This window comes from Balaenoptera acutorostrata, chromosome 3 (assembly GCF_949987535.1).
Source record: "Balaenoptera acutorostrata chromosome 3, mBalAcu1.1, whole genome shotgun sequence".
NCBI lineage: Eukaryota > Metazoa > Chordata > Mammalia > Artiodactyla > Balaenopteridae > Balaenoptera > Balaenoptera acutorostrata.
Window position 1 is genome coordinate 136,320,249 of NC_080066.1, and position 27,748 is coordinate 136,347,996.

At 39.1% G+C, this 27,748-nt stretch overlaps 2 protein-coding genes across 3 annotated transcripts in view; both read left to right on the plus strand.

Annotated features, from left to right (window-relative positions):
• PELI2 (pellino E3 ubiquitin protein ligase family member 2) overlaps positions 1–27,748 on the plus strand; it is a 209,355-nt gene that overhangs the window by 142,650 nt on the left and 38,957 nt on the right. The window lies entirely within an intron of this gene.
• On the plus strand, positions 16,798–21,618 carry LOC130707747 (centriole, cilia and spindle-associated protein-like). The gene is made up of 2 exons (XM_057544592.1): positions 16,798–16,815; positions 20,674–21,618. The coding sequence occupies exons 1-2, from the start codon at positions 16,798–16,800 to the stop codon at positions 21,427–21,429; spliced, it is 774 nt and encodes a 257-aa protein (XP_057400575.1). The 3' UTR covers positions 21,430–21,618.

Here is a 27,748-nt window from a genome sequence, read left to right on the forward strand (position 1 = left end):
TGAGGTAGGTTCCCTCTATGCCTACTTTCTGAAGAGTTTTGATCATAAATGGGTGTTGAATTTTGTTGAAAGCTTTTTCTGCATCTATTGAGATTATCATATGGTTTTTATCCTTCAGTTTGTTAATATGGTGTATCACATTGATTGATTTGCGTATATTGAAGAATCCTTGCATTCCTGGGATAAACCCCACTTGATCATGGAGTATGATCCTTTTAATGTGCTGTTGGATTCTGTTTGCTAGTATTTTGTTGAGGAGTTTTGCATCTATGTTCATCAGAGATATTGGCCTGTAGTTTTCTTTCTTTGTGACATCTTTGTCTGGTTTTGGTATCAGGGTGATGGTGGCCTCGTAGAATGAGTTTGGGAGTGTTCCTCCCTCTGCTATATTTTGGAGGAGTTTGAGAAGGATAGGTGTTAGCTCTTCTCTAAATGTTTGATGGAATTCGCCTGTGAAGCCATCTGGTCCTAGGCTTTTGTTTGTTGGAAGACTTTTAATCACAGTTTCAATTTCAGTGCTAGTGATTGCTCTGTTTATATTTCCTATTTCTTCCTGGTTCAGTTTCAGAAGGCTGTGCTTTTCTAAGAATTTGTCCATTTCTTCCAGGTTGTCCACTTTATTGGCATATAGTTGCTTGTAGCAATCTCTCATGATCCTTTGTATTTCTGGAGTGTCATTTGTTACTTCTCCTTTTTCATTTCTAATTCTATTGATTTGAGTCTTCTCCCTTTTTTTCTTGATGAGTCTGGCTAATGGTTTATCAATTTTGTTTATCTTCTCAAGGAACGAGCTTTTAGTTTTATTGATCTTTGCTATTGTTTCCTTCATTTCTTTTTCATTTATTTCTGATCTGATCTTTATGATTTCTTTCCTTCTGCTAACTTTGGTTTTTTTTGTTCTTCTTTCTCTCATTGCTTTAGGTGTAAGGTTAGGTTGCTTATTTGAGCTGTTTCTTGTTTCTTGAGGTAGGACTGTATTGCTATAAACTTCCCTCTTAGAACTGCTTTTGCTGCATCCAGTAGATTTTGGGTCATCGTGTTTTCATTGTCATTTGTTTCTATTTATTTTTTGATTTCCTCTTTGATTTCTTCAGTGATCTCTTGGTTATTTAGTAGTGTATTGTTTAGCCTCCATGTGTTTGTATTTTTTACAGGTTTTTTCCCCGTAATTGATATCTTCTCTCATAGCATTGTGGTCAGAAAAGATACTTGATATGGTTTCAGTTTTCTTAAATTTACTAAGGCTTGATTTGTGGCCCAAGTTATGGTCTATCCTGGAGAATGTTCCATGAGCACTTGAGAAGAAAGTGTATTCTGTTGTTTTTGGGTGGAATGTCCTATAAATATCAGTTAAGTCTATCTTGTTTAATGTGTCATTTAAAGCTTGTGTTTCCTTATTTATTTTCATTTTGGATGATCTGTCCATTGGTGAAAGTGGGGTGTTAAAGTCCCCTACTATTATTGTGTTACTGTCGATTTCCGTTTTTATGGCTGTTAGCATTTGCTTTATGTATTGAGGTACTTCTACGTTGGGTGCATAAGTATTTACAATTGTTATATCTTCTTCTTGGATTGTTCCCTTGATCATTATGTAGTGTACTTCTTTGTCTCTTGTATTAGTCTTTATTTTAAAGTCTATTTTATCTGATACGAGTATTGCTACTCTGGCTTTCTTTTGATTTCCATTTGCATGGAATACCTTTTTCTATCCCCTCACTTTCAGTCTGTATGTGTCCTTAGGTCTGAAGTGGGTCTCTTGTAGACAGCATATATAGTTCCTGCAGTATGGATACTGTTTTTGTATCCATTCAGTCAGTCTGTGTCTTTCGGTTGGAGCATTTACTCCATTTACATTTAAGGTAATTATCAATATATATGTTCCTATTATCATTTTCTTAATTGTTTCGGGTTCGTTATTGTAGGTCTTGTCCTTCTCTTGTGCTTCCTGCCTAGAGAAGTTCCTTAAGCATTTGTTGTAAAGCTGGTTTGGTGGTGCTGAATTCTCTTAACTTTTGCTTGTCTGTAAAGGTTTTAATTTCTCCATTGAGTCTGAATGAGATCCTTGCTGATTAGAGTAATCTTGGTTGTAGGTTTTTCCCTTTCATCACTTTAAATATGTCCTGCCACTCCCTTCTGGCTTGCAGCGTTTCTGCTAAAAGATCAGCTCTTAACCTTATGGGGATTCCCTTGTATGTTATTTGTTGTTTTTCCCTTGCTGCTTTTAATATTTTTTCTTTGTATTTAATTTTTGTCAATTTGATTACCATCTGTCTTGGCGTGTTTCTCTTTAGGTTTATCCTGTATGGTACTCTCTGTGCTTCCTGGACTTGATTGACTATTTCCTTTCCCATGTTAGGGAAGTTTTCAACTATAATCTCTTCAGATATTTTCTCAGACCCTTTCTTTTTCTCTTCTTCTGGGACCCCTATAATTCGAAGATTGGTGCATTTAATGTTGTCCCAGTGGTCTCTGAGACTGTCCTCAATTCTTTTCATTCTTTTTTCTTTATTCTGCTCTGCCTTAGTTATTTACACCATTTTATCTTCCAGCTCACTTATCTGTTCTTCTGCCTCAGTTATTCTGCTATTGATTCCTTCTAGAGTATTTTTAATTTCAGTAATTGTGTTGTTCATCACTGTTTGCTCTTTAGTTCTTCTAGATCCCTGTTAAGTGTTTCTTGTATTTTCTCCATTCTGTTCCCCGAGATTTTGGATCATCTTTACTATCATTAGTCTGAATTCTTTTTCAGGTATGTTGCCTATTTCTTCTTCATTTATTTGGTCTTGTAGGTTTTTACCTTGCTCCTTTGTCTGTAACATATTTTTTTGTCATTTCATCTTTTTCCTTTTTGATGGGTGGTGCTGTATTCCTGTCTTACTGGTTGTTTGGCCTCAGACGTCCATCACCGGAATTTGCAGGCAGTTGGATAGAGACGGGTCTTGGTGCTGAGATGAGGACCTCTGGGAGGCCTCACTCCAATTAATATTCCCTGGGGTCTGAGGTTCTCTGTTAGTCCAGCAGTTTGGACTTGGAGCTCCCACCACAGGAACTCGGGCCTGGGCTCTGGCCTGGGAACCACAATCCCACAAGCTTGGTAATGTGGTAAAAAAAAACAAAGAAAAAAGAAAAAAAGGGCAGTACAATATCAAAGAACAAAAAACAAAATAAAATTAGAAAGATAAAAAATATATTAGGAAAAATAAAACTATAATTGAAACAACTGCAACAAGGTAAAATAAAACCACAACAGAAAAAGAAAGAAAAAAAAAAGCGGGTAGGGAACAAGCCAAAAGGAGAGAACAATAACAACTTCTAAAGAATAAAATAAAATTAGAAATATAAACAATTTATTAGGAAAAATAAAAATATAAAAGAATCAACAACAATGAATCAACAAGGTAAAACTGAACCCCAATCTAAAAGGGGAAAAAAAAAAAGCCTTGGCTATGGGGGCAGAGTTTAGGTGGGGGTGGAACTCAGGCAGGGGTGGGGTTTGTGGGGGCACCTAGGCGGCTGGGGGGGTGATGTTTGAGCATGGGGCGGGGCCTAGGCATGGTGACGTTTGCGTGTGGGGCGGGGCCTCTGCTTGGACCTGTGGGGAAGGGGAGAGGCAGCACGTGGAAAGGAGGGCCTCTGGCACTTGGAGTTCCGAAGTTTGGAGATAGGGCCCTGAGTGAGGGTGTGTGGGTGGGGTTTAGGCCCCGCTCGTTGGAGGGAGTCTCAGAGGGGGTCTCCAAGTGTAGAGGTGGGGCCCTAGGTGGGGGTGTAGGGGCGGGGCTTGGGCTCTGCATGGCAGCAGGGAGGCTCCGAGGGCAGAGGATTAGGCCTGGGAGCCCAACAGCATCCCCGGTGCCTAAGTGGACAGGGAAAGCGCTGGCCCCGTTCCCTTCCATTCCTCCGCGCCCCTCCCCCGCCATCTCCCCCAGAGCCTCCCCCGTCCTACTGGACCCCTAACCATGGGTGAGTCCTGCTAGGTGTAGGAACTCCTCCCCTCCCCCAGCCGCCCCTCAAGGGTGCTGGTCCCATTGGTCTGGCCTTTACTTTTGCTCCCCCTTCCCTCCCTCCCACTCCCTCAGGACCCGCGTGGCTGGAAGGGTCCTCGGTGGGCAGAGGATCAGGCCCAGGATCTCAGCAGGCTCCCAGGGTCCCAAGTGGGCAGGGAAACCTGGCCACGCTCCCTTTTGATCCTCTGCCCCCCCGATGGTCCCCCAGTTTCCCACTTCTGGTATGGGATCCCTTCCCCTCCCTCAGCCGCCCCTCAGGGGCGCCAGTCCCACCCTGCCTCCACTTCTCCTCCCCCCTCATTCCCCCCCACATCATACCCAGTTGCTGGGGGTTCTTCCCGTCCCCTTCGGTGTCCATGGTTCCCCAGCAGTGCCTGGTAGGTGCCCTAGTTGTGGGGAGACGCGAACTCTGCGTCCTCCTCGTCCGCCATCTTGACTCCGCCTCTAGAATGTGAATCTTGAGGTCCAGAAACCAGAGAATCTGCCGGGTTGATAGTTTCACTCAAGTGACAGAAAAAGAAAAATTGTAAACAGAAAGTACCATCATGACTGTCTGAGAATTGGATTTTCCTTGGCAGGTGATTTATTTGTCCCGAGTCTCCAGTGCTTTCTCTGTTATGAAACTTTGTCATGAGTGGCATGAAACCCTCAACACTTCTGAGTCATTTTCAGGCAAAGTACAAGTGGCCTTTCTAGTGAACCAGTTGTGTCTTCCCAGATCAAGTACAAAATAATGTTTTCCAGGGTGAAATTGATGAATGTTGTTGCTGAGGGCCCAGAATAGAACAGAACCTCAGAGGCATGGTTCAGAATTCCATCCGTCATAGCAAAGGCAGATTTGCTGAGAAGTTTGTAACATCAGCCTCAAAGCTGATGGCAAACATACTCAAAGGGAAAGAGGAACAAGCTTTTGGCGAAATCCCTTTATCAAATGCTGCTGTTGCCTGTCACATAGTATCAGTGGTATGCAGTGTGGGAGAGCAGTCACTTGCGTGGGAATGAATATTTTACTTTATAGTTTGTTGAAATCACTAATGTGCAGGGTATGAGTCATAATAACACATATCAGGGAGAAGGGTCCAGTGACTTTTCATTGAAAACCTTTGCTTCAGACGGAGAGATTTTTTTTTTGCTTTTTATTTATTTATTTATTTATTTAACATCTTTATTGGAGTATAATTGCTTTACAATGGTGTGTTAGTTTCTGCTGCATAAGAAAGTGAATCAGGGCTTCCCTGGTGGCGCAGTGATTGAGAGTCTGCCTGCTAATGCAGGGGACACGGGTTCGAGCCCTGGTCTGGGAAGATCCCACATGCCGCGGAGCAGCTGGGCCCGTGAGCCACAATTGCTGAGCCTGCGCGTCTGGAGCCTGTGCCCCGCGACGGGAGGGGCCGCGATAGAGAAAGGCCCGTGCACCGCAATGAAGAGCGGTCCCCGCACCGCGATGAAGAGTGGCCCCCGCTTGCCGCAACTGGAGAAAGCCCTCGCACGAACCGAAGACCCAACACAGCCAAAAATAAATAAATAAATAAATAAATAAGAAAATCCTTTAAAAAAAAAAAAAAAAAAAAAAGAAAGTGAATCAGCTATACATCTACATATATCCCCTCCCTCTTGCGTCTCCCTCCCACCCTCCCTATCCCACCCCTCTAGGTGGTCACAAAGCACCGAGCTGATCTCCCTGTGCTATGTGGCTGCTTCCCACTAGCTATCTGTTTTACATTTGGTAGTGTATATATGTCCATGCCACTCTCTCACTTCGCCCCAGCTTACCCTTCCCCCTCCCCGTGTCCTCAAGTCCATTTTTTGGATGCTTATTTCGTGAGCTCTGATGTCAGTCGGAAGGTTCCCTGACATTCCTAATGGCAGAGCGCAAACTGAGTAAGCAGCCGGGAAAATGTCACTCTTTGGATGCTTGTCCTCACTCCACTTTTCCACCAAGGGGTAAGGAAAGCTCTCTCATTGAATGTATATTCCCCACTGAGCTCTATGAAGAAATATTCAGCAATATCTCAGCTTTTCTATGTTGAATTTTGCTAGCTGTCGAGGAGATCTTTTATGAATAAGATATGAAATAAAGTATTTGTTCATGATTCTGTTGTGAGTAAAAACCATTTTTATAACGTCATTTGGATGAGGTGGCATATCATATAAGTAGGTTTTCTTTTCTAATTTAATCTTTCTCTTTCTGATCAATGACAGAAATAAGATACAGAAATTTTTAAAATTTGGATTATGGGGCTGACAACTTGATCGCTAGGAATTTGACTCTTTGCCAGCATATGTTGATTTTCATCAAAAAAGCAAGGAAATCTTGGGCATATGTAAAAATCTGTGGCAAGTGCACTCAAAAAATGAGTGAAGAATCCAGTCGCCACTTCTCCCAGGTTGAAACATTCCATCTTCCAGCTTTTAAGGATGACTTAGGTTCTAGCAGATGCCGAGAGAAACTTTGAATGAGAAGTTTCTCCATAATACCTGGATTCATCCTTAATGCAAACGTCTGTCCTGCCTGTTAGAACAAGACATTGCAGCCATTCCCAGCTGTCCATGTAGCACGAGTTATGACTTTTCTAATTTATTTAAACAAAAATATATTCATCAGCTTAGAATTGGATCCAGACTATTGCTCAAGCTAAATACATCATTGAACCCAGATATAAGAATGTGCTTATATGGAATACTTATTATTAAAAATATTATGCTTTACTAATAATCGAAAGTTATAATGAACAAATAAAATTTTTTGATTATAATTCATCATCTGCATGTGTACCATATGCCCAACTGAGTGAACTCATAGTTGGCGAAGTTTGAAATGTATTGCCGTGGAGGCTGGAGAGTTATTATCCTGGTCTGGTGTTCGATCTGTATTAGTTGACCTGTACAGGTAAATTTTCTTTCTTTGGGAACTGTTTCTTCATCTATAAAAATGAGAATAGCCAGACAATTTCGCTTGTTATATTAGTACTTACTGAACTTTTTAAACTGAATAGCGCCTTTGAATGTCATAGATCCTATCAATCTTAAAGTAACAGGAGATTTTAAGACTATATCTAGTCCATCCTTCCTCAATAGGCACAAATCTCCTTTGCAGCACACCTGACACATTCTGTGAACTTTCCCCTGTGGGGCGAGCAGAGGACGTGAAGCTTGTTATGACCTGGGAAGGGTGTCAGGCCCAGTGCTATACAACTCGGTTCCATTTTCAATAGCTGTAACTCTTGCAAGGTTTATCTTTTTGTACCTGAATCTGATTCCTCTCTCCTATAACTTTATATATTGGTTTTGGTTCTGTTCATCAGACCCAAACAGAAAAAGTCAAATTTTTCTTTTAAATGTATAGCCCATTAATTATTTAAAGTCAGCTATTACTCCTCCACTTAAGACATCACTTCTAGGGCAAGTTGCTCCAGTTCTTTGAACCCGTCTTGCTGTCCATTTCCCATTTCATTCTCTGCTTTAGCCCTTCTGTGTCTTTGCATTTGAGTGCTCTTTAGGACAGTTGTGGTCTACCTGCATTGGTTAGAATAGTTTCTGTGTTATGCAGTGTTTACTGAGGCAGGCCAACTGTGTGCCGGAAGTGTGGGCTTGGCATGGTCCTGTGTTATTTAACCCATATAACTTTGCAAGTAGGCTTGATTATCAACAGTACACTGATAAGAAACTTAAGACTCAGATGTTAAGTAAATTGCTCAAGGGTAACTTACCCAGGAAGTAGCAGAGCTGTGTCTCCTGTTCCCTTTTATTATTTCATTGCACCATTGACTCATATTACACAGCCTTTCTCATACTTAGTGCCTCAGCCACATGCCTTTTTTTTAAATTAAAGAAGTATTACATGCTTTCTGAAAACCTTTAAACTATACACAAATGTATGAAGGAAATCTTCTCCCACCCCAGGAATTCTGCTGGTAGTGTGACATGTGATTGCCTTTTTACATTCTTGCTCTACCACTTAACTTCTGTACCTAAATAAAATAGAGATATGACTCTGTACATGTTTCATTATAAGGATTGAACAACAGAATATATATGTAAAGGACATATAGAATAGTGTCTGGAGCATAGTTACAGCTCAAGTATTAGTTGATCTTAAATATACAAAGACACAAACTCATGCAAACTCTTGTATGTGAAAATAAACATATATACAGTCAACTCATGTTTGACAGGGGAGCCAAGAATACTTAATGGGAAAAAGATAGTCTTTTAAATAAAAGGTGTTGGGAAAACTGGATAGCCACATGCCAAAAAAAAAGAAAAGAAACTGGACTCAATCATAACCACTCACAAAAATTAACTCAAAATGGATTAAAGACTTAAATATAAGACCTGAAACCATTAAACTCCTAGAAGAAAACATAAGGGAAAAGCTCATTAACATTGTCATGGCAACAATTTTTTTTTAATATGACACCAAAAGCACAAGCAACAAGAGCAAACAGGTGGGACTACATCAAACTAAAAACCTTGTGCACAACAAGAGAAACAATCAGCAGAATGAAGAGGCAACCTACAGAATAGGGGGGAGGGGAATATTTGCCAACCATACATCAGAGAAGGGGTTAATCTCCAAAATATATAAGGAATTCATACAACCCAAAAGCAAAAAGACTAATAATCCATTTAAAAAATAGGCAGAGAACCTGAATAGACATTTTTCCGAAGAAGACATACAAATGGCTAACAAGTACATGAAAAGATGCTCAACATCACTAATCATCAGCAGGTCAAAACCACAAAGAGATATCACCTCAAACCTGTTTAAATGGCTGTCATCAAGAAGACAAGAGATAACAAGTGTGGGTGAGGATGTGGAGAAAAGAACCCTTGTGCACTGTTGGTGGGAATGTAAATTGGTGCAGCCACTATGGAGAACAGTATGGAAGATCCTCAAAAAATTAAAAATAGAACTACCATATGACTTAGCAATCCCAGCTTCTGGGTATTTATCCAAAGGTAATGAAATCACTTTCCTGAAGAGAAATCTGCACCCCCATGTTCACTGCAGCATAGTTTACAATAACTAAGACATGGAAACAGCCTAGGTGTCCATCAATGGAAGAATGGGTAAAGAAAATATGGTATATATATGTAAGGGAATATTTATTCAGCCATAAAAAAGAAGTATGAAACAACATGGATGGATCTTGAGGGTGTTATGCAGTGAAATAAATAAGAGAAAGACAAATGCTACATGATACCACTTATATATGCAATCTTAATAAAAAAAAAAAAAAAAATTTCCTGGTGGTCCAGAGGTTAGGACTCAGTGCTTTCACTGCCGGGGCCAGATTCAGTCCCTGGTCGGTGGTTGGGGAACTAAGATCCCACAAGCCGAGTGGTGCAGCCAAAAAAAAAAAAAAAAAAAGCCAAACTCATAGAAGCAGTACAATGGTGGTTTCTTGGAGGTGCGGGAAATCAGAAGTTGTTGGTCAAAGGGTACAGATTTCCAGTTATAAGATGAATCAGTTCCGAGGATCTAATATAGAGCATGTGACTGTAGTTAAAAATACTGTATTATACTTGATAGTTGCTTAAGAGAGTAGATCTCACTAAAAAAAAAAAATAGTAGTTAGGTGATGGATATGTTAACTAACCTTATTGTGGTAAGCATTTCACAATATATTGTATACGTGTATCAGATCAACACATTGTATACCGTAAACTCACACAATGTTATATGTCAGTTATATCTCAGTTAAACTGAGGGGAAAGAGAAAGGTCTTCCCCACATTAGACTAATAAAATTTTTCCTTCTTTTTTTTTTTTAAAGCCCACAAAACTCAATGGATGAGCTTAACAATAGTTTAGAGACAGGTGAGAGAGAATCAGTATGAAGAAATATAGGCAAAATAAAATATCCAGAATAAAAGGAAATCATAGGTTAATTTTAAAAACTGCTTAATCCAAAATAAAGCTTCAAAAGCTACTTAAAACAGGAATATACCACAGGTTAGGACAAATGGAAAGCAAGGAGTAAGAAGATAAATAAAACACAGCTATATATAAGTAACTATAATGAGTTAAATGCTATGGTCTAGATGTTCCAAATTAAGAAAAGAAAAGAAAAGAAAAAACATATGTGGAATTCTTTAAAAACAAAACAAACAAGAATGGGGAGAGTCTGTGTATAATACCCTCAACCTGCTTTTATCACCCCAAATTTGTCAGACATTCTTCCATATAATTATATTTCAGCCTCCTGTAGTTTTTTTTCTTTTTATAGCTGCAAAGTATACTATATTCAGTTAATATATTTAGCTATTCCCTCGTTGATGGATATTTATGTTGTCTTCTTGCTATTACAAATAATGGTGTCGGGAGCAGTTGGTACACATATCCTTATTCATGAGACTTGATTGTCTTAATGTACACATAAGAAATTTACATTTGTCTCTTTCAGAATATTTTATCTTGCTAGATTTGGCCTGTTTTTATAATGTCTTGTCATTGGATAGATTTTGATCCTGTCTTCCAGTGGATTCACTGACTGGTTTTATTTCATTTCTGTTCATTGTGATCAAGTGCCTCTCCTTGACATCTTGAAAATCTTGGATTAAAAAAGATTGAATTCAGCAGAGTTTAGGGCAGAATTCTGTAGTTGCCACCAGAGGTCTCCTGTTAGGTTGAAACTGATCTTTTAGGTATAATCATTCACCCACGTATATTTTCTAACTTATTTCTTCATTGTATGTACAAAAATATCATTACAGACCTTGTCAGATGCCTTTATGGAATCCTGTTAAGAAAGTAGTCATTTAGGGAGTAGTCTTTGCTACCCAGTCTGGAAGGATGATACTTTACTCTCTATTTGGGGAAACTTGAAATATAAACAACAGATGTCTGTAGTTTGGGAAATGTCTGAAAAATGGCTAAAAATGCCCACAGTTTTATTGCACACACACAGAAAGTATGAATGCTGTTTTGATTCGGTTAGGCTAGCTGCCACATAACTGACATCAGTGTTGATGCCCCATTTGGAAATTTTTTAGCAAGATCAAATTTAATATAATCAGTTAAGATGTATTTTCAGAATATTGGGTTGATTTAGACCATTAAAATTGGTTGCAGGAATGTGAAATAGAGTACAAAAATAACTTTCAGTCTCTTCTATGCTAACTATTAGTATGCAGCAAACGTCATACAAGCCAACTAAAAATGAAGCTGCATTGAACATAGTAAACAATGAAAACATGAAGTTCTGTGCACATTTTTTATTCATTCTTCAGCTCTTTAAGATCTTAGAGATTAGAACCACATACAGCACCTCATTTGAATCTTTCAAAGACTCTGAAGTGACAGAATACAGATCATTGTTCCTATTTTTTTAGTGGAAGGAATTGAAGCACAAAGAAATAAAATCACTGCCTTGGAGAAGGAGCGGTTCATTCTGATCATCAGGAGAGACGTGGAAACCTTCACACAAGAGATGGCCTTTAACCAGGGCTTAACACTTTATTCAGGAGTGACTGTGAAAAGGGGCGTCCAGGCTGAGCAGCGGGCCAAGGCGGGGAGGCATGGAAGAGTCAGGAGGGTCTGGAAGGTAGAGGGAAGGCAGGTGGCTGGCACCTACCGGGAGGTTGGCCCAAAAGGGTGATGTGAGGCCAAATCCTAGACAGTCCTGAATGCCAGGCTCAGGAATTTAGAAGTGCATCCCTCACAGTGGGAAGCCGATGAAAGGATGAAAGGCCGGAAACAGAGTGGAGACCTGAGAGGGCTGTTGCTGCCACTTACTGTTCTGAGGCTTAGTTGTTTGAAACTCACAACTGTTCGTTAGGTGCCCGCGGGAGGGCCAGTCACTGCTGGTTGTCTGTGGTCACCGAACCACTTTGTAAGAGGGTTTTCCTCTGAGCAAATACCTCCTAAGCGTGGCTAATTGCCAATTCAAAAACGAAATGCTCAGTTTTCTCTCCCAGTTGTTGCCTTGACTTCGGTGTTATGCTTTATTGGACCGTTCACAGGAAGGTTTGAGTACTTTTTCATCAGTTCATCCCTGTGGTAGTTCTGTGACTTGGCCATGGGAGATGGATTATTTGGTGCTCAAAAGTGTTTATTAGTTTCAGAAGATTGATATGGGTGTCTTACTTCCCAAAAATTCACATATGAGAGTTCTACGCTTAAGGCATTAACATCTAGTAAAATTCAAGCAATACTGAGCTTTACTGTGTTCCAGGCACCCAAGGGGTGTGGGAAGAAAGAGAAGTAAGGCCAGGACCCCTGGGCAGTTAATTGTTTCCATTTGTTTGGTGTCATTTACTTGGGCTATTATACATTTGTCTATCGCAGTGGTTGGTTTTTCTTATTTTCAAGTCTTTTCTCAATCACTGTACGTGCCATCCCCTCTCCAACATACCTTTTCCCTCGTTCTGCCTAAATCCTGCTACCTCAGCATACCGGTCAGTGACCACTTCCTCCTAGAATCCTTATCCAACTCTTCCCAGCCACGGTCAGTTTAATTCAACAAGTCCTTCTGGAGCAATCTATGATGCGCAAGGTCCGATGTGATTAACTTGGGGGCAAGAACTGTGCCTAACTCTGTCTTTATAACCTCAGTACTGAGCATGGTGCTAGACACATAGCCGGGGCTCCAAGGATGTCTCACAAGGAAGTAAGGGACTCACGTTCCCTTGAGGAGGCAACACGTAGACACACACCAAAAACACACAGCAGCACTTGGGGCAGCACACGTGGCCTGCGGCCTCAGTTCTGTGGGAATTCAGAGGGTGGAGACTGGAAACAGCGGCAGAGAGCGTGTCTCCACTGCTCTACCCGTTAGAATGTGTGCAGTGACTCATTCAGGCACAGGTCGCTGAGTGCCTGCTGTGGTCAACAGCTGTTCTGGGCCCTGTGGATATGCGAACCTTGATGTCATTCAGATGCTTCTGAGGTAGGAAAGCATTTCTGGGAGATGTATTTGACTTCTTTGAACAGTCAGGATTAGAGGGATGTCTCACACAGGGGCTGGGGTAGGTCTCTGTCATGTTCTCCAAGAGACAGAAGTCCCCTTCACCTGTAGGTTTTGGAACATCCTGTCTTCCTTTCTGAGGGTGCTCTAAGCAGGGGTGTATCCCATCCCAGCTGTAATACCACGTGCTCTGCCCAGACTTTGGCTTCTGGCTTGTTTCCAGTAGCCACCAGCTTTGGCTGGACTTGGGGAGTGCTGTCCTGATGTGCTGTAGGCCCTAAGGCAAGCCTGGGCCTTCCTGGAAGCTCTGCTGAAACACTGCCAGGCAACTCAATACTGGAAGATATTAGTGGTTTCTTAGATTTGGTTCTTTAAATGCAAAGCCTGGGTAAGTGGTTTATTGAGGAACTGCTGTCAGAAGAAAACAGTAAGGAATTGAGGGGAGCAGGAGAGAGCCAGAGAAGAAGCTGAGAAAATGTTAGCCGAAGTCTAGCCTCAGGTTGGTCCCCTGGGGAGCACTGAAGCGTGGGACCACGTAGTTGCCTCACTTTTTTTTTCTTTTTATTTATTTTATTTTATTTTATTTTTTAATTTTTATCAGGGTATAGTTGATTTACAATGTCGTGTTAGTTTCAGGTGTACAGCAAAGTGAATCAGTTATACATATCCATATATCCACTCTATTTTAGATTCTTTTCCCATATAGGTCATTACAGAGTATTGAGTAGAGTTCCCTGTGCTATACAGTAGGTCCTTATTAGTTATCTATTTTATATATAGTAGTATGTATGCGTCAGTCCCAATATCTTCCAATTTATCCCTCCCCCACCCCCTTATCCCCGGTAACCATAAGTTTGTTTTATACATCTGTAACTCTATTTCTGTTTTGTAGATAAGTTCACTTGTACCCTTTTTTTAGATTCCACATATAAGCAATATCATATGATATTTGTCTTTCTCTGTCTGACTCACTCAGTATGACAATCTCTAGATCCCACTTTTCTTGATAGTTACGGGCCGCAGGCTGCTCCTGGGGGAAGAGCATCCTCTCCCAGGCATTTCTGAACTGGGTAGTCAAAGGGACCTTCCCCAGAAAAGGGTTCAGTCGTGAACCATTAGTGACCCGCGCTCAGCTGCCCTCAGTCCCCACGGTGAGGGGAGGGGGAGGTAGGCACACTGGCCCTGTGAAGTCACCAACAAGCCCTCTTCATAAACAGAGGTTGACATTTGTACTTCTTAACCTTAGTGTACCTCTTTCCGTCACACATGGAATTACCCCCTCTAGGAAGATAGTGGCATAACGTTTGTGTAGAGCTTTAAACTTAAAAAATCAAGTTTATTTTCTTGCTTCGCTTTATCCCTGTAAGGTAAGTAGGGTAGTTATTGATGCTTTACAGTTGAGAGTATTGTAATCTGTTAGTAACTTAAGGGCAAGTAGCGGTGTTTCCTCGGGGCACTCTGTTTCACCCTTGCAACAGTTCTCTGAGGTGGCTCTTGTTGCCCCCCCAGTTTCCAGGCAGGGAGGTTGTGTGACATGCCTGTGTTCTCAGAGCTGGCGTGCAGTGGACTCTCATATTTAAACCACCTGTTGGACTTCACGCCCCACTTCAGTCCCACCATACCCTGCAGCCTCTGCAATTTAGGCAAAACCAAATCCAAGACTCAAGTTTTTGACACCTACAGTTCTTGGAAAGAGGCCTCTAAGTGTAAATGATGGGGACTATTAGATGTGAAATTTTAAATGTTAGTTGTTTAAAGCTAGCGTAGAGTATCAGGACGAGCTGTCGGAGCCCTGGGGTTGCCACATCAAGGGTAGCCACGTACGTTGATACTTCATCTGGTCGGTTTATATTCATCTTGTGTTCCTGTCTAGGTTGACACGATGGCCTGAGGCGCCACGCACTGTGTACCGTAATTCTCTTGGTTTTGTTCGTAGTGAGGCATAAATGGATGATGAGGTAGAACTTTCAGAATTTTTCATTAACTTAATTTGAGACTAACACAGGGTAATAATGTCTCGAGCATCTAGAATGCTTGAGAGGATAGGGTACTCTGGCTCAAGAATTTACTCATTTGGCAAACACTGAGTACTCTCTGTGCCAGACATCATGCAGCTAGACAGTAAGGAGCTGACAATTTATAGACAAGTAACTCGTCACCATAGCACAGGCGAAGTCAAGTAGCCTGACTTGAAAAAAACAATGTTTAGGCCTTTAGAATTAGTTTCATAGTTAATAGTCACATAGCCCTGTCTTAAAGTAAGATTTCCCAAAGGGAAAATGTTCCTACACTGTGTTCGTTAACACGGCCAAGTCTTTATTGGAACATCTGTTGGACCTAAAGTACTGTAACCCAGTCCCATCACTTGCCAAGTCAACAAGCTTTGAAAGAAGTCTTAGAAAACATGATGGTAACATTATTCCTGTGAAAACACATCGAACATGTCACATGTTATGTGTATGGGTTGTCATGGCGGAGTCAGTTTGGGTTAGGCAAGACAAAAAACATCATTCACTACAGAATGAAAATTAATCAGAAATGTCAGAAGCCAGGTGTGATTCTGGAGAAAGGGGGTATCCAGAAAACATTTACTGAGATCTGATTGAAAAAATATATAAACTTCAATTTGCCCCTGTATCTTTTAAGCAAAGATTTTATGTTGAGGCTGACTCCTTTCTTTGTTTGTTTAACGCAAATTGTAGTTAGAAAGCACAACACTTCAGAACTTCTTGTGAAGTAACTAATATATAGAATAATGAAATCACTAGTTAACCTAGCCTATAAGTTCTTAAATAACAAAAGATTTTATCTCAGGCAGATTTCAGATAGGTCTCCCCTCCTTCATCTCATATGCTCTGATTAATCTAGGTCATACCTTTTAAAGTGCACATTTTGAGTATATGTAACCTTCATCTTCAGATTCATACTAGTGTATGCTGCTAGAAGGTGCCAGATGCTTGAATATTTCCATAGGATGCTCTGCATTCTTACGTATTATTTACTTTGACAAACATTAAGGTATATAGTGTTGCTTTTCCTTTCAAAATATGAATTTGAGTATTTCTTTTTAAATATTTGCCTGGATATACATAGAGCCCTATTTTAATAATATATGGTGAACATCAAGGGCAAATAGGATGTGATTTAACCAAAATTAGCTTTATAACAAATATGTGTTTTCTTCTCTAACAGAGATACCTACCAAGTTAAAGAATAGATGCACACATTGTCTTGTAAAGTGGTTGTGTACTGTGTGTGCCAGGAATACACACAATACACAACTACTTTATAAGACAATGTGTACTTATAAAGTATTTGTGTACTCTAGGTACTAGAGATAAATCAATGAACAGCATAGCAAAAGTTCTTACCCTTTTAGAAATTACTTTGTAATGTGAGCTAGGAGGAAGACAGTATACAAATAAAATAAACAAATATCAGCTATTAAGTTTTCAGGAAAAAAAAATAAGATTAGCAAGAAGTGGACTGGAATACTACTAATATTTAATGTTACTAGGAGTGTTATAATTCAAGAAATTGAATTAAGTTTAAAATTGTCATCACTTCAAGTGTACTAGACTCTACCCCCACCCCCTAGATTTTCTGAATGTATGCAAAACAGAGTTCTGTTCCTACCCATCAAGAATTATCTCCTACAGAAACGTTCTCTCTCCCCTTGCTGTACACAATGAAACACTGGACAAAATGTATTAAATAACTGTTTGGCCTGAAGGCAGTTTCCAGGCCCAAGCAGATGGGGAACAACACAGCCCTGTGTTGAAGGGCCAGAGATTACAGTTAAGGCAGCTAGAATTTGTGAAGGACAGTAGCAGAGATGGGAGCTTCATAGGGAGAAAGAGCTCCTGATAGCTGCAGAGGACGATGCCCCTGAGCCCTTGGGTAAGCACTGCTTTGCTCATGTGTGGGGTAAAACTCCACATTGTGGGCAAAGAACCACTGGAAAGCAGTGGGTTGAACCATTTCTGCAGCTCACAAAGGGCTGGGGCTTAGTCCATGTTCCCACTTGCAGAGTAGAAAGACTTCCTAATACAAGAGAAATAGGATAGAGTCTATAGAAGAGAAATAGATAACGAGGCTAAATTATCCCTAGGCCAAAGTCTGCCCTGGACTTGCCCTAACAAAGCTTACAAGCAAGCCTTGAGAGACAAAACTGATCCAAAGTAGCATAACTGCCTGCCAGAACAAGTTCAACACCTTTAACAAAATCCAGCACCCCAAAATATAAAAGTCACAGTGTCCAGCATCCAATCCGAAATTACCAGAAAGGCAGAAAAGCAGTAAAATTATGACCTATACTGAGGCAAGGGTGGTGAGAATCAACCAATAGAAACAAACCCAGAAATTACAGATGGAATTAATAGACAAGAAAGGTAAAACAACTGCAATAGTTATATTCCCTGTGATCAAGAGTGTAGAGGAAAACATGAACATGTTGAGGAGAGGAATGGAAGTACAAGAAGGACCCAACTGAAACTTCCAAAGTGAAAAATGAAGTGTCTAAAGTGAAAAACACACTGGTTGAGGTAACAGCATTTTAGAAACTGAAGAAGAAAAGATCAGTGAACTGGAAAACATAGCAATATAAAGTATTCAGTATAAGGCAGAGAGAGGAAAATGGCTGAAAAAAAGCGAAGAGAGCCACAGTAAAATGTAGAAAAATATCAAGTGGACTCAAACATGTATAATTGGTGTTTTAGAAAAATGGGAGTAGGAAAAGAAAGAAAAGAATGGCCATATACACTACTCTATATAAAAGATAACTAATAAGGACCTACTGTATAGCACAGGGAACTCTACTCAGTACTCTGTAATGGCCTATATGGGAAAAGAATCTAAAATAGAGTGGATATATGTATATGTATAACTGATTCACTTTGCTGTACACCTGAAACTAACACAACATTGTAAATCAACTATACGCCAATAAAAACTTTTTTTAAAAGGCCAGATATTTTCCAAATTCGATGAAAATGATAAATCCAAGATCTAAAATGCTCAGTGAACCCCAAAGAGAAGAAACATAAGGAATACTACAGGTAAGACCTATCACAATCAAATTGCTGAAAACTGTTAATAAAATCTTGAAGGCACCCAGAGAAAGAAGAGGCAGTTCCCCTGAACAAAAATAAGAATGAAAAAACAAACCAAAAACAACTTACCAGAAATGCTGCAAAACCAAAAGACAATGGATTGACATCTTTAAAGTACTGGAAGGGAGGAAGAAGGAGAAAGAAAAAAAGGGAGACTCTGAATCTAGAATTCTATATCTAGCAAAAATATCTTTCAGAAATGAAAGGAAGGACCTATTTCAAACAAACAAAACTGTAAATAGTTATCAATGGCAAACGGCACAACAAGAAATGTTAGGTTTTTTGGCAGAAGAAAAAAGATACCAGAGGGAAATTTGGATTTACACAGAGTACTCTGGACATGGTAAAAATAAGGGTAAATATAAAAGACATTTAAAAAATCTCTTTAAAAGATAATTAACTGGTTAAAGCAAAATTAATAATAATTACAGGGTTTGTAATATATATAGAAGTCAAATATATGACAGTAACATCAAGGGCAGGAGGGAGGAATGGTAAGATTTTTGCATTGTTTATCCCAGGAATTTAGGGTTGGTTCATTATTCAAAACTCAGTTGATATATTTCTCCATGTCTCCTGCCATATCCATGGATTGGAAGGTGTGATATTATTGAGATGTCAATTTTCCCAAAAATGATCTTAGATTCAGCAGTTTCAATCAAAATCCCAGATTGCTTTTTCTTTGTAGAAAAAATTATATATGATTATGAAAGTTTGTATAAATGCCCTCTCCCAGAGTTGGAAATTGTTTTGTAAAAAAGCAATGAAGTATAATGAAGAGAGTTTTCAGTGCAGTGTAGACTTACCCATTCACTAAGGAAATGACTTACCCTCTCCAAGTCAGTTTCCTTATTTTACAAAACGGGGATAATTATATCCACATTGTAGTGGTTGTGTGTGCCAGATGATCAAGTAAAATAATATACATGAGAATGCTCTACCTTGAAAAAGCACTATATATGCAGAAATCATTACTGCATTAAAGTGCAGATGTTTATCTTATTTTATAAATCTGTTTTGAGTTTCTTATTTTTAGAATGGTATCCAAGTGGAGGATTTTATGGGTTTAGATTGCTAACGTAATTAAATTTAATATATAAATATATGGCTGAAGGGTGCTGACTTTCCTAGTGCCATAAATGAGACGCACTTGCTCTGGTCACACAGGTTTATTCTTGAAAAGTTGCTTTGATAGGTGGCATCTATAGGGTTTCCCATTCAGCATAGGCTTCATCCACTAGATAGCAACACATTTGTTTGTTGAATGTATTTATATTGTCTCTTCCCCAAAACCATTAGTGGCAGAGCTGGTTTATTTTAAAGCAGCAGTCTTCAGGCAGAGTCCTAAGGCAGATCTGTCCCTTCATTTGTCTTCCTTTAGCTAGACAGCAAGTATAATAACAGAGCATTGACCCTGGTCATTTTTAGCTGCAGTTCTCAGAGTTTTGTTCCTCAGCATCACCTAAGGAATACACATTGTGTTATCTACTTCATGGATAGATCTTTTCATCAATAGTAATAATCTTACTGACTTAATAACCATGTCAGATCTGAATTCCCCGTGTACTCAATATCAAGCCATTTTACTCTCTCATTGATTTTTTGATTATGTGTAAATGGATTATCTACAGATTTTTCATGTCAGACTTCTTTCTGAGATATCCCTTACCCCCTATTCTTGTCCTTCAGCCCTTAATTTCTCAAGGAATGTAAACAATTTTAATAATAGCTGAGGTTGGGTAGGGGGTGATAATGATAATTCTTCTCCCTACGTAGAATGTATTCTTACAGTGAAAAGTGGCATTTGAAATCTGTGCCACTGCTTTCCTCTTTTACCAGATTTGTAAGGTTTTAGTAACACACAGAAGGACTTGGTCAGTTGGTCTTGGGGCTGAGCCTCAAGCTAATAAGTGTCTTGCTCCTGACCTGACATTCTTTCCATTGTCACATTATGTCCCAGTGCTGTGATTGTCCCCACTTGATTCTTGTGTTGTATAATATCCCTGATTTCTTTGGATGATGTTCTCACCAAATATAGACTTTTATAGATTGTAAAAGTCTTAAGATAGAATATGCACAGAGGAAAATATTTTTGTGTGCAAGACCTTTCATCCATTTTTGTTAGTGACTCATTTCATCTGGCGGTTGTTCAAAAGATTATTGCACTATGCTAGATGCTTAGATTTTTTTGCCCAAGGACTTCATAATCTAGTGACCCAAGATTTCTTTACTTACTCCAAATTTCTTTTACACATACAGCTAACAGACAAATATTGATAAACATGCAAGCACTCAGGATGTAGAATTTTTATGATCCTTTACTGAAGAAATTACCAGAAGACAAATTTCAGCCAAATACGAGGTGAATGGAGAATTGTTGGCAAAGAGACTGGCATCTAGATGTTGAATTAAGCACTCTCTGTAGGACTAAAATCAAAGTAAAAGTGATTGTCACAAAATAGAATATAAATGTTTTAAATTCTGCAATGTAGAAATAACAAATAATGAAATAAAAGGTCAGAGAGGAAGAGGAGAAAAGGTGAAAAGTGCTGTATGCATGCTAATATCCTCAGATTTTATAGCTGGGAGATAAAAACTATCATTTAAAACAGAAAGATATAAGTATCTTTAATGGTTTTTTAAAAAGCAAACAGCAGTAGAGGAGTATGGGCCGTGCTACCACGCGCTGCTCCACTACCGCCTGGGCCGCCGGCTGCTGGAGCAGGTGCACGCGCCCTGGCTCTGGGACGACTGGGGCCCGGCCTGCGCCTCGGACGACTCGGCGTCGTCGGCGTCCTCGGGCGCCGGGGCCCCCGCGCCCCAGTGCGCCCCGGCCTCGCTGCCGCTGCCCGTGGAGTCGGCGGCGCTCGAGGAGCCGGAGCAGCGGGCACGCGCGGCCCCGGAGGAGGAGCGGGGCGCGGAGGCAGCGGGGGACGCGGAGGACTCGGCGCTGCCAGCACTGCCAGTGAAAGACATAAAAGAAAAACCTGAACGACAGATCAGGACCAGAGAGCCTGACAAATTACCCAGCAGTACCGAACCTCAACAACCACCAAGTGCCTTACCTGCCAGAGGAAGTAGGAGAGCGGTCAAGAGTCCTCAAAGGTCATCAACTAAAATTAAAGAACATAAGCATCCGTTTGCCCTTTATGGGTGGGGAGAAAAACAGACGGATACAGGAAGCCAAAAAACTCACAACGTCTGTGCTTCTGCCTCAGTGCATGAGATCCATGAATCGGCGCTGCGAGCCAAGAGCAGGAGGCAGGTGGAGAAGAGGCGGCTGGCGGCGCAGAGGCAGCGGGCTCACTCCGCCGACGTGGACAGAACCAGGCGCGTCAAGCCTGCCTCGTCGGAGAACCCGTGGATGACGGAGTATATGAGATGCTACTCCGCCAGGGCTTGAGCGCAGGGACAGCTGCTCAGACGACCTCTTTTAAAAAGTGTAAATGAAAGAGAGGAAAAAACAAAACAAAAACCATCAAAAGAAGCTGGACACAGGTTTAAGAAACCAACTGATTATGCAAGATTTTTCTTAGGGAGTTTCCAAAAGATTGTCTCTTTTGATGAATCCTGGTCACCTACCTCAGCAGTAGGGTGACAGCTGAAAGCCATAGACATTTGGTTATTTATGAGAATTCCCTAAATCTTTGATATTCTTATAAGAGTTTTGTTTTCAAGCATCTTAATCTTTTAAGATACTGACACCAAATGCCTTTAAATGGCTTACAGATTCTTAACTTCAGTATCTTCCCTCAGTTTAGGTGGAGCCTGTGTTGCTCTGTTCTGAACGACTTCTGAGATTCCATAGCTGGTAAGATCACACCAGCTGCGGCAGAAGACTCATTTTCCTTATGTGTAGATTTCTTTGTGAAAGAATATCACGTTAAAAGTGAATTTCAACGCTAGTACTGATTCCATGTATAGTGAAAGTAGAGCTTTGGTAGTTCCTAACAATTAAACCTTCTTTTGCATTTCAGTTCAGCACCACTTCGTGTGGGCTGTGATATTTAAGAATTATTGGGCTGGGTGAAGGTCATCTTTTCTCTTTAAATTGTCATCTAGGCACTTATTAATAGTTTAATAGTTCAAGTGCATTCCAGTAAACGAAGTGCCAGTGCAGTGTGTTTAGAAGTAGTATTGGTTTCTTGAGTCAAAGACTGTCACTTTTGATTGTGAGATTTTTTAAGAACACATAATGGGGTACCGTTCACTTGCTGCAGTCTGGCCTTCTGACACACACCCACTGTGGACTTTTGCCTCCTTTCTGATAGTTTGGCAATGACATTTAGAATTTAATTGTCCTGCCCATTGGGGATGGGGACAGATTTTAAGATACCCATTAGAGATGTGGACCACCCCTACTTTCTCCTCCATAGAACTCACCAGTAACAAAGCCTTGATGATGTACATTGTTCAGACTTTTGGTTGAAATACATTCCTCCTAGGTTGCTAGCCCGTAGGTCTTGTGTAGAACCTAACGTCAGAGGATGCTGGTGTGTGCATGGGCAGAGGTGTATGTAAATGAAGTGCTCCTTTTCTCTAGTACATTTGCTTTTGTGGTAGAAAGTGATTTTGAGAAACACTGCTTTCCATCCAGGAGAGACAGGAATCTGCAGGAAGGACGAATGGTAAACTCCTCATAGGAGAGAAGGAAGTACTTTGCCAACTTAGCACGTGCAGGCGTGTAAATGAAAATCTGGTGTTTGATGTGAGTTTGAGCATTTCCTTGACATTTTTACTCTGGGTCTTTGAAGTATTATGGTCAATTTTTAGAAGACAAATGTTTTATTCCATGTAAAATCTTCACACAGTATCATCTTACACAACTGTATTAAGTTTTTGCAAACTCATACTGAAGAATCATGAGCTTTTTAAAAAAAAAAAAACTTAAAAAAAAAAGCAAACAGCAGTAAACATTGTAAAATCAATTAAAAGTGTGTGTAGGAGGATGGTAGAGAGGAAATGAAAATATTCTCCTTTATCATTGCCCTTATTAGAGAGTTAATGAGTGTAACCATATTTATATAGTTGTATACATAAAAGTAACCACAAAAATAGAAATATAAGCCTTCTAAGTAATCATATAAAATACAGAACATAAGGCAAAGAAAGCGCAGACCATAATGTGAAAGATTTTTTAAAAGGATACTACAGAAGCTCAGAAATTAATTAAAAAAAAAAATACCACTTACAGTAGCATCAAAAATGTGAAATACGATCTTCATTATTTTCAGATGCCATATTTGCACATTCACCTACTCACTAAAATTTATTGGTATCCCCAAAACCAATACTTATGGCATGTTCACAGCCATTTGTGGGGATGAGCAGCATATGGTGAAGAATTTGAGTTGCCACCTGAGGTTGAACAAAACGACACTCTGCCTGTTTGACAATTAATTATTTGTAAGAAGTGTGTATTAAACAAGGTGTCTTTAAACAGAAACACATATAAAACAAGGTTATGTATTGATCAGCTGACAAAAATGTTGTGACCCACGACTCACAGGAACCTTACTCTGTATTTCTCCAAGGTATTCATGAATTCACTATTTGCAGCAACTTTATAGAACATAACTATGGTGAATAACAAGAATCAGCTGTACTTAAGGATGAAGCTAACAAAAGATGTGCAAGACTTGCACGCTAAACACTACAAAACATTGCTGAGAGTTCTACCACATCTCCAGATACTTGAAGAGATAGTCCGTGTTCGTGGATCAGGAAACTCAGTATTGGTGTCAATTCTTCCCAAATTGATTTGTAAGTTCAACACACTCCCTATCAAAATTCCAGCAGGCTTTTTAAAAAAGAAATTAATGTTTACTTGAAAATGCAAAAACCTAAAAAAGCCAAAACAGTTTTGAAAAAGAAGAACAGAATTGGAATACTCACACTAACTGACTTCGAGACTTTTTTTAAGCTACAATAATTAAGACAATGTGGTACTGATGTAAAGATATACAAATAGGTCAATAGAATAGGGTCCAAAAATAGGCCTGCACATACACGGACAACTGATTTTCAACAAAGGTGCAAAGGCAACTTAGTTGAAAAGTTTAAGCCTTTTAAACTGGTGGTGCTGGACCATTTGGGTAGCCATATGCAGAAATATGAACTTTGATCCATTCCTTTTACTGTGTACAAAAATTAGCTTAGGATGGATCATAGACCTAAATATAAAACTTCTAAAAGGAAACATAGGGAAAAAAATCTTTGTAATTTTGGATTAGACAAAAGATTTCTTAGATACAAAAGCAAACTTGATTTGTAAAAGAACAAATTGACAAACATAAAAAATCAGAACTTCTGCTCTTTGAAAGAAATTGTTCAGAGAATGAAAAGCTACTCCAGACTGTGAGAAAAATTTGCAAGTCATATATATGATAAAGGATTTGTATTCAGAATATGTAAAGAGATCTCAGAACTCAATAATAAGAAAATAACCTAATCTTTTTTAATAGGCAAAGATTTGAACAGACATTTCACCAAAGAAGATATATAGATGGCAAATTAGCACATGAAGAGATTCTCAATGTCATTACTCATTAGAGAAATACAAATTAAAACCACAGTGAGATACCACTACATACTCATAAGGGTGGCTGAAATGAAAAGATGACAATACCAAGGGCTGACAGGATGTGGAGCAATTGGAACTCACGTTCATTGCTGATGGGAATACCAAATGGTACAACCAATTTGGAACACAATCTGGCAGTTTCTTAAAAAGTTTAACGTACACCTACCATATGTCCAGCTATTCCATTTCTAGGTATTTGATCAAGAGAAATGAAAGCATATGTTTATACGAACACTTGGACATAAATGTTCATAACAGCTTTATTTGCAGTAGCCAAAAACGAGTAACCTGATATCCATCAACAGATGAATTGATAAACAAATTTTAGTTTATTCCTACAAAGGTATACTGCCCAGCATAAAAGTAATGAACTATTGATACGTGCAACTAAATGGATCAATCTAAAAATAATGATGCTAAATAAAAGAAGCCAGAATTATAAAATAGTACATAGTGTAAGATTTCACTCCTATAAAATGACAGAAAGTGCAATCTAATATCTATAGTGATAGAAAACAAATCATTGGCTGCCTGGACATGAAGAAGCAGCTGGAAGGGAAGGATGAATTACAAAGGGGCATGGTGAGGAAACTTCTGTGGGTTATAGATATGTGCGTAATTTTATTATGATGATGGTTTTATAGGTACATAAACATGTTGAAACTTATCAAATTGTACATTTTAAAGAGATGCAGTTTATTGTGTCTCACTTAGACCTTAGTAAAGTTGTTTCTATAATAAAAGGCAGTAATAGCAATACAGGCAGAGAGTATAGATATATCTTGTACCTATCAATAAATGTGAATGTTCTAAACTTACATATTAAAAGAATTGGGTCACGTAGAGAAATACAATTATAGGCTGTATATAAAACACATCTAAAACAAACTGATCTAGATTGAGGGTAAAATTATGGAGCATACCAAAGAAATGCAAACAAACAAAAAGAGTCAAAGTTACAGTCTTACCATTAAGGAAGATTGAATTCATGATTTAAAAAAAAGGTATTAAGTCAAAGAAAGTTTCTTTATAATGAAAAGGGATACAACCCAATGAAGACCTAAGAGTTGTGATCATTATGTATCAAATAACAGCATCACTTTCTCTAAGCAAAATGTATAGGAAATACAAGGAAAAAGAGAAGCTAGTGTGTACAAACATACAAGCGTTGTATGCTTGTAATACGACTTTTATATGCTGAAAATAGAAACTTATCTTTATACGCACTCACGACTGTTCAGATAAGTGTGCAAGTAATATTTTTAAACATAAAAAGTAAAATCATAAATGTACTAAAGAATGGAAAATTGTTCACTTTATTGGGGATTGAGGAAAGCCTTTCTAATTATGAGGTAAAATCTGGAAATGAGAAAAAAACACTGATGTTTCACTATATAAACTTCTAAAAATAATCTGTATGGAAAAAACACATTAAATAAAGTCAAAAGCCAAATGAGTGGTGGGAATTTGCAACTCATATCAGAGACAATGGGGGTAATATATAAAGAGTACCTACAAATCAGTATGAAAACGACCAAAAGAGTAATGGACAGAGATATAAACAGTTCACAGTAAAGAAAAGAGATGACTTTTAAGCATTTTAAAACACATTCAGCTTCACTAATGATAATAGAAATGCTTAAAGTACAGTGATGTCATTTTCACATATCCTACGATACAGACCATAACACTTAATAACGCTCTATGTTGGTGAGGGTAGGGGAAACACCCTCTCATATACATCTGGTGAGAATCTAAATTGGTATCACTTCTGTGAAAAGTAGTTCGACAATAACTATCAATATTAAAAGTGCACATATCATTTGATCCAGCAATTGTATCTCTAGGAATTTATCCTATAGATATATTCCCCTGTATGTAAATTGAATACATGGATATTCGTTGCAACGTTGCTCGTAAAATAGAAAATTTATTTCTTAATTTTTTTGTTAAATAAGTTTAAAAGATTGAAAAATCAAGCTATATCTACACATCAAAAAGAATAAGGAGGCACAAATAGCCAGGTGATGCAGACCATTGTACAAGTTGTACTGTTAAGTGAGAGAAGCAGGGGACAGAACTCTGTGGACAGTGTGCTCTCATTTCTGCCACCTGTGCTATGTTAGCACAGACACCGATATTCCCTGAAAGGATATACATGGAACTAGTACTAGAGGCACTCTCTGTGGCCGAGGGCTGCATTGGAAGGAGCATACTATTCACTGGTAATATTTGGTACTCTGTGCACATATTACCCAATCAACAATATTCTCTGCCTTCCAAATCAATCAAGAATCTGGAGCCCTCTGTAAAATTAAGTATTAAATTATCTGATAGAGATTATGAATGTTTTAGTCATAAACATAGCTGGCTGTAATAGTAATTATTATGTGTTGGGCACTGGACTCTGGGTCCTTTACAAACATCATCTGAGTTTTTTCAACAGCTCTTCAAGGCAAGTGTTTTACTTTACAGGTTAAGAAACAGTTTCAGAATACGACCCAAGGACACAGATAACGAGGGCCCTTTTAAGAAATTCAGTTGAATGAGGCTTGAGGAGGAACATTCAAATGTATATCCAAACTTCTTCCAAAAGCGTGTATGAATGCTTGGGGGAGCGGGGGCAGGCACACATGTTAGGTACATATATGTTTCCTTGTACTTCAGCCATTGTCTTACTCAAAGTTTTGTATATTAGGATTGGAACCTGCATGATTCTAGCTGGCCTAACATCTTGAAAATGCCAACTGCCAAGATAAATGTTGTCTTTTGAGAGTAAATATCTCCATGTCTCTACATAACTACGACGTGGCGTTATCCAACTGGTTTTACTCCGTAACGAAAATGAGATCCTGCAGCAGACGGGCAAGTTTTAAATGAAGGCCAAGCCTTAAAAATAAAAATCCAAGTAAAATGAGGGGAAAAATTGAGCCTCCCCCCTTCCCGTTTTTTTTTTTTTCTTTCTAACATCTTTTAAATGAGAGCTTTTGCTTTTTTTGCTATAGGTAATCAATAGGGTTTTGTATTTTGTTTATTTTGAACCAGGGTAAATTTTAGTCTTTTTATTCTTCAGTACTCAAGGGATTGTTTTGACAGCTGATAAACTGGCCCACATATTAAAATAATTATATGGCGGGTC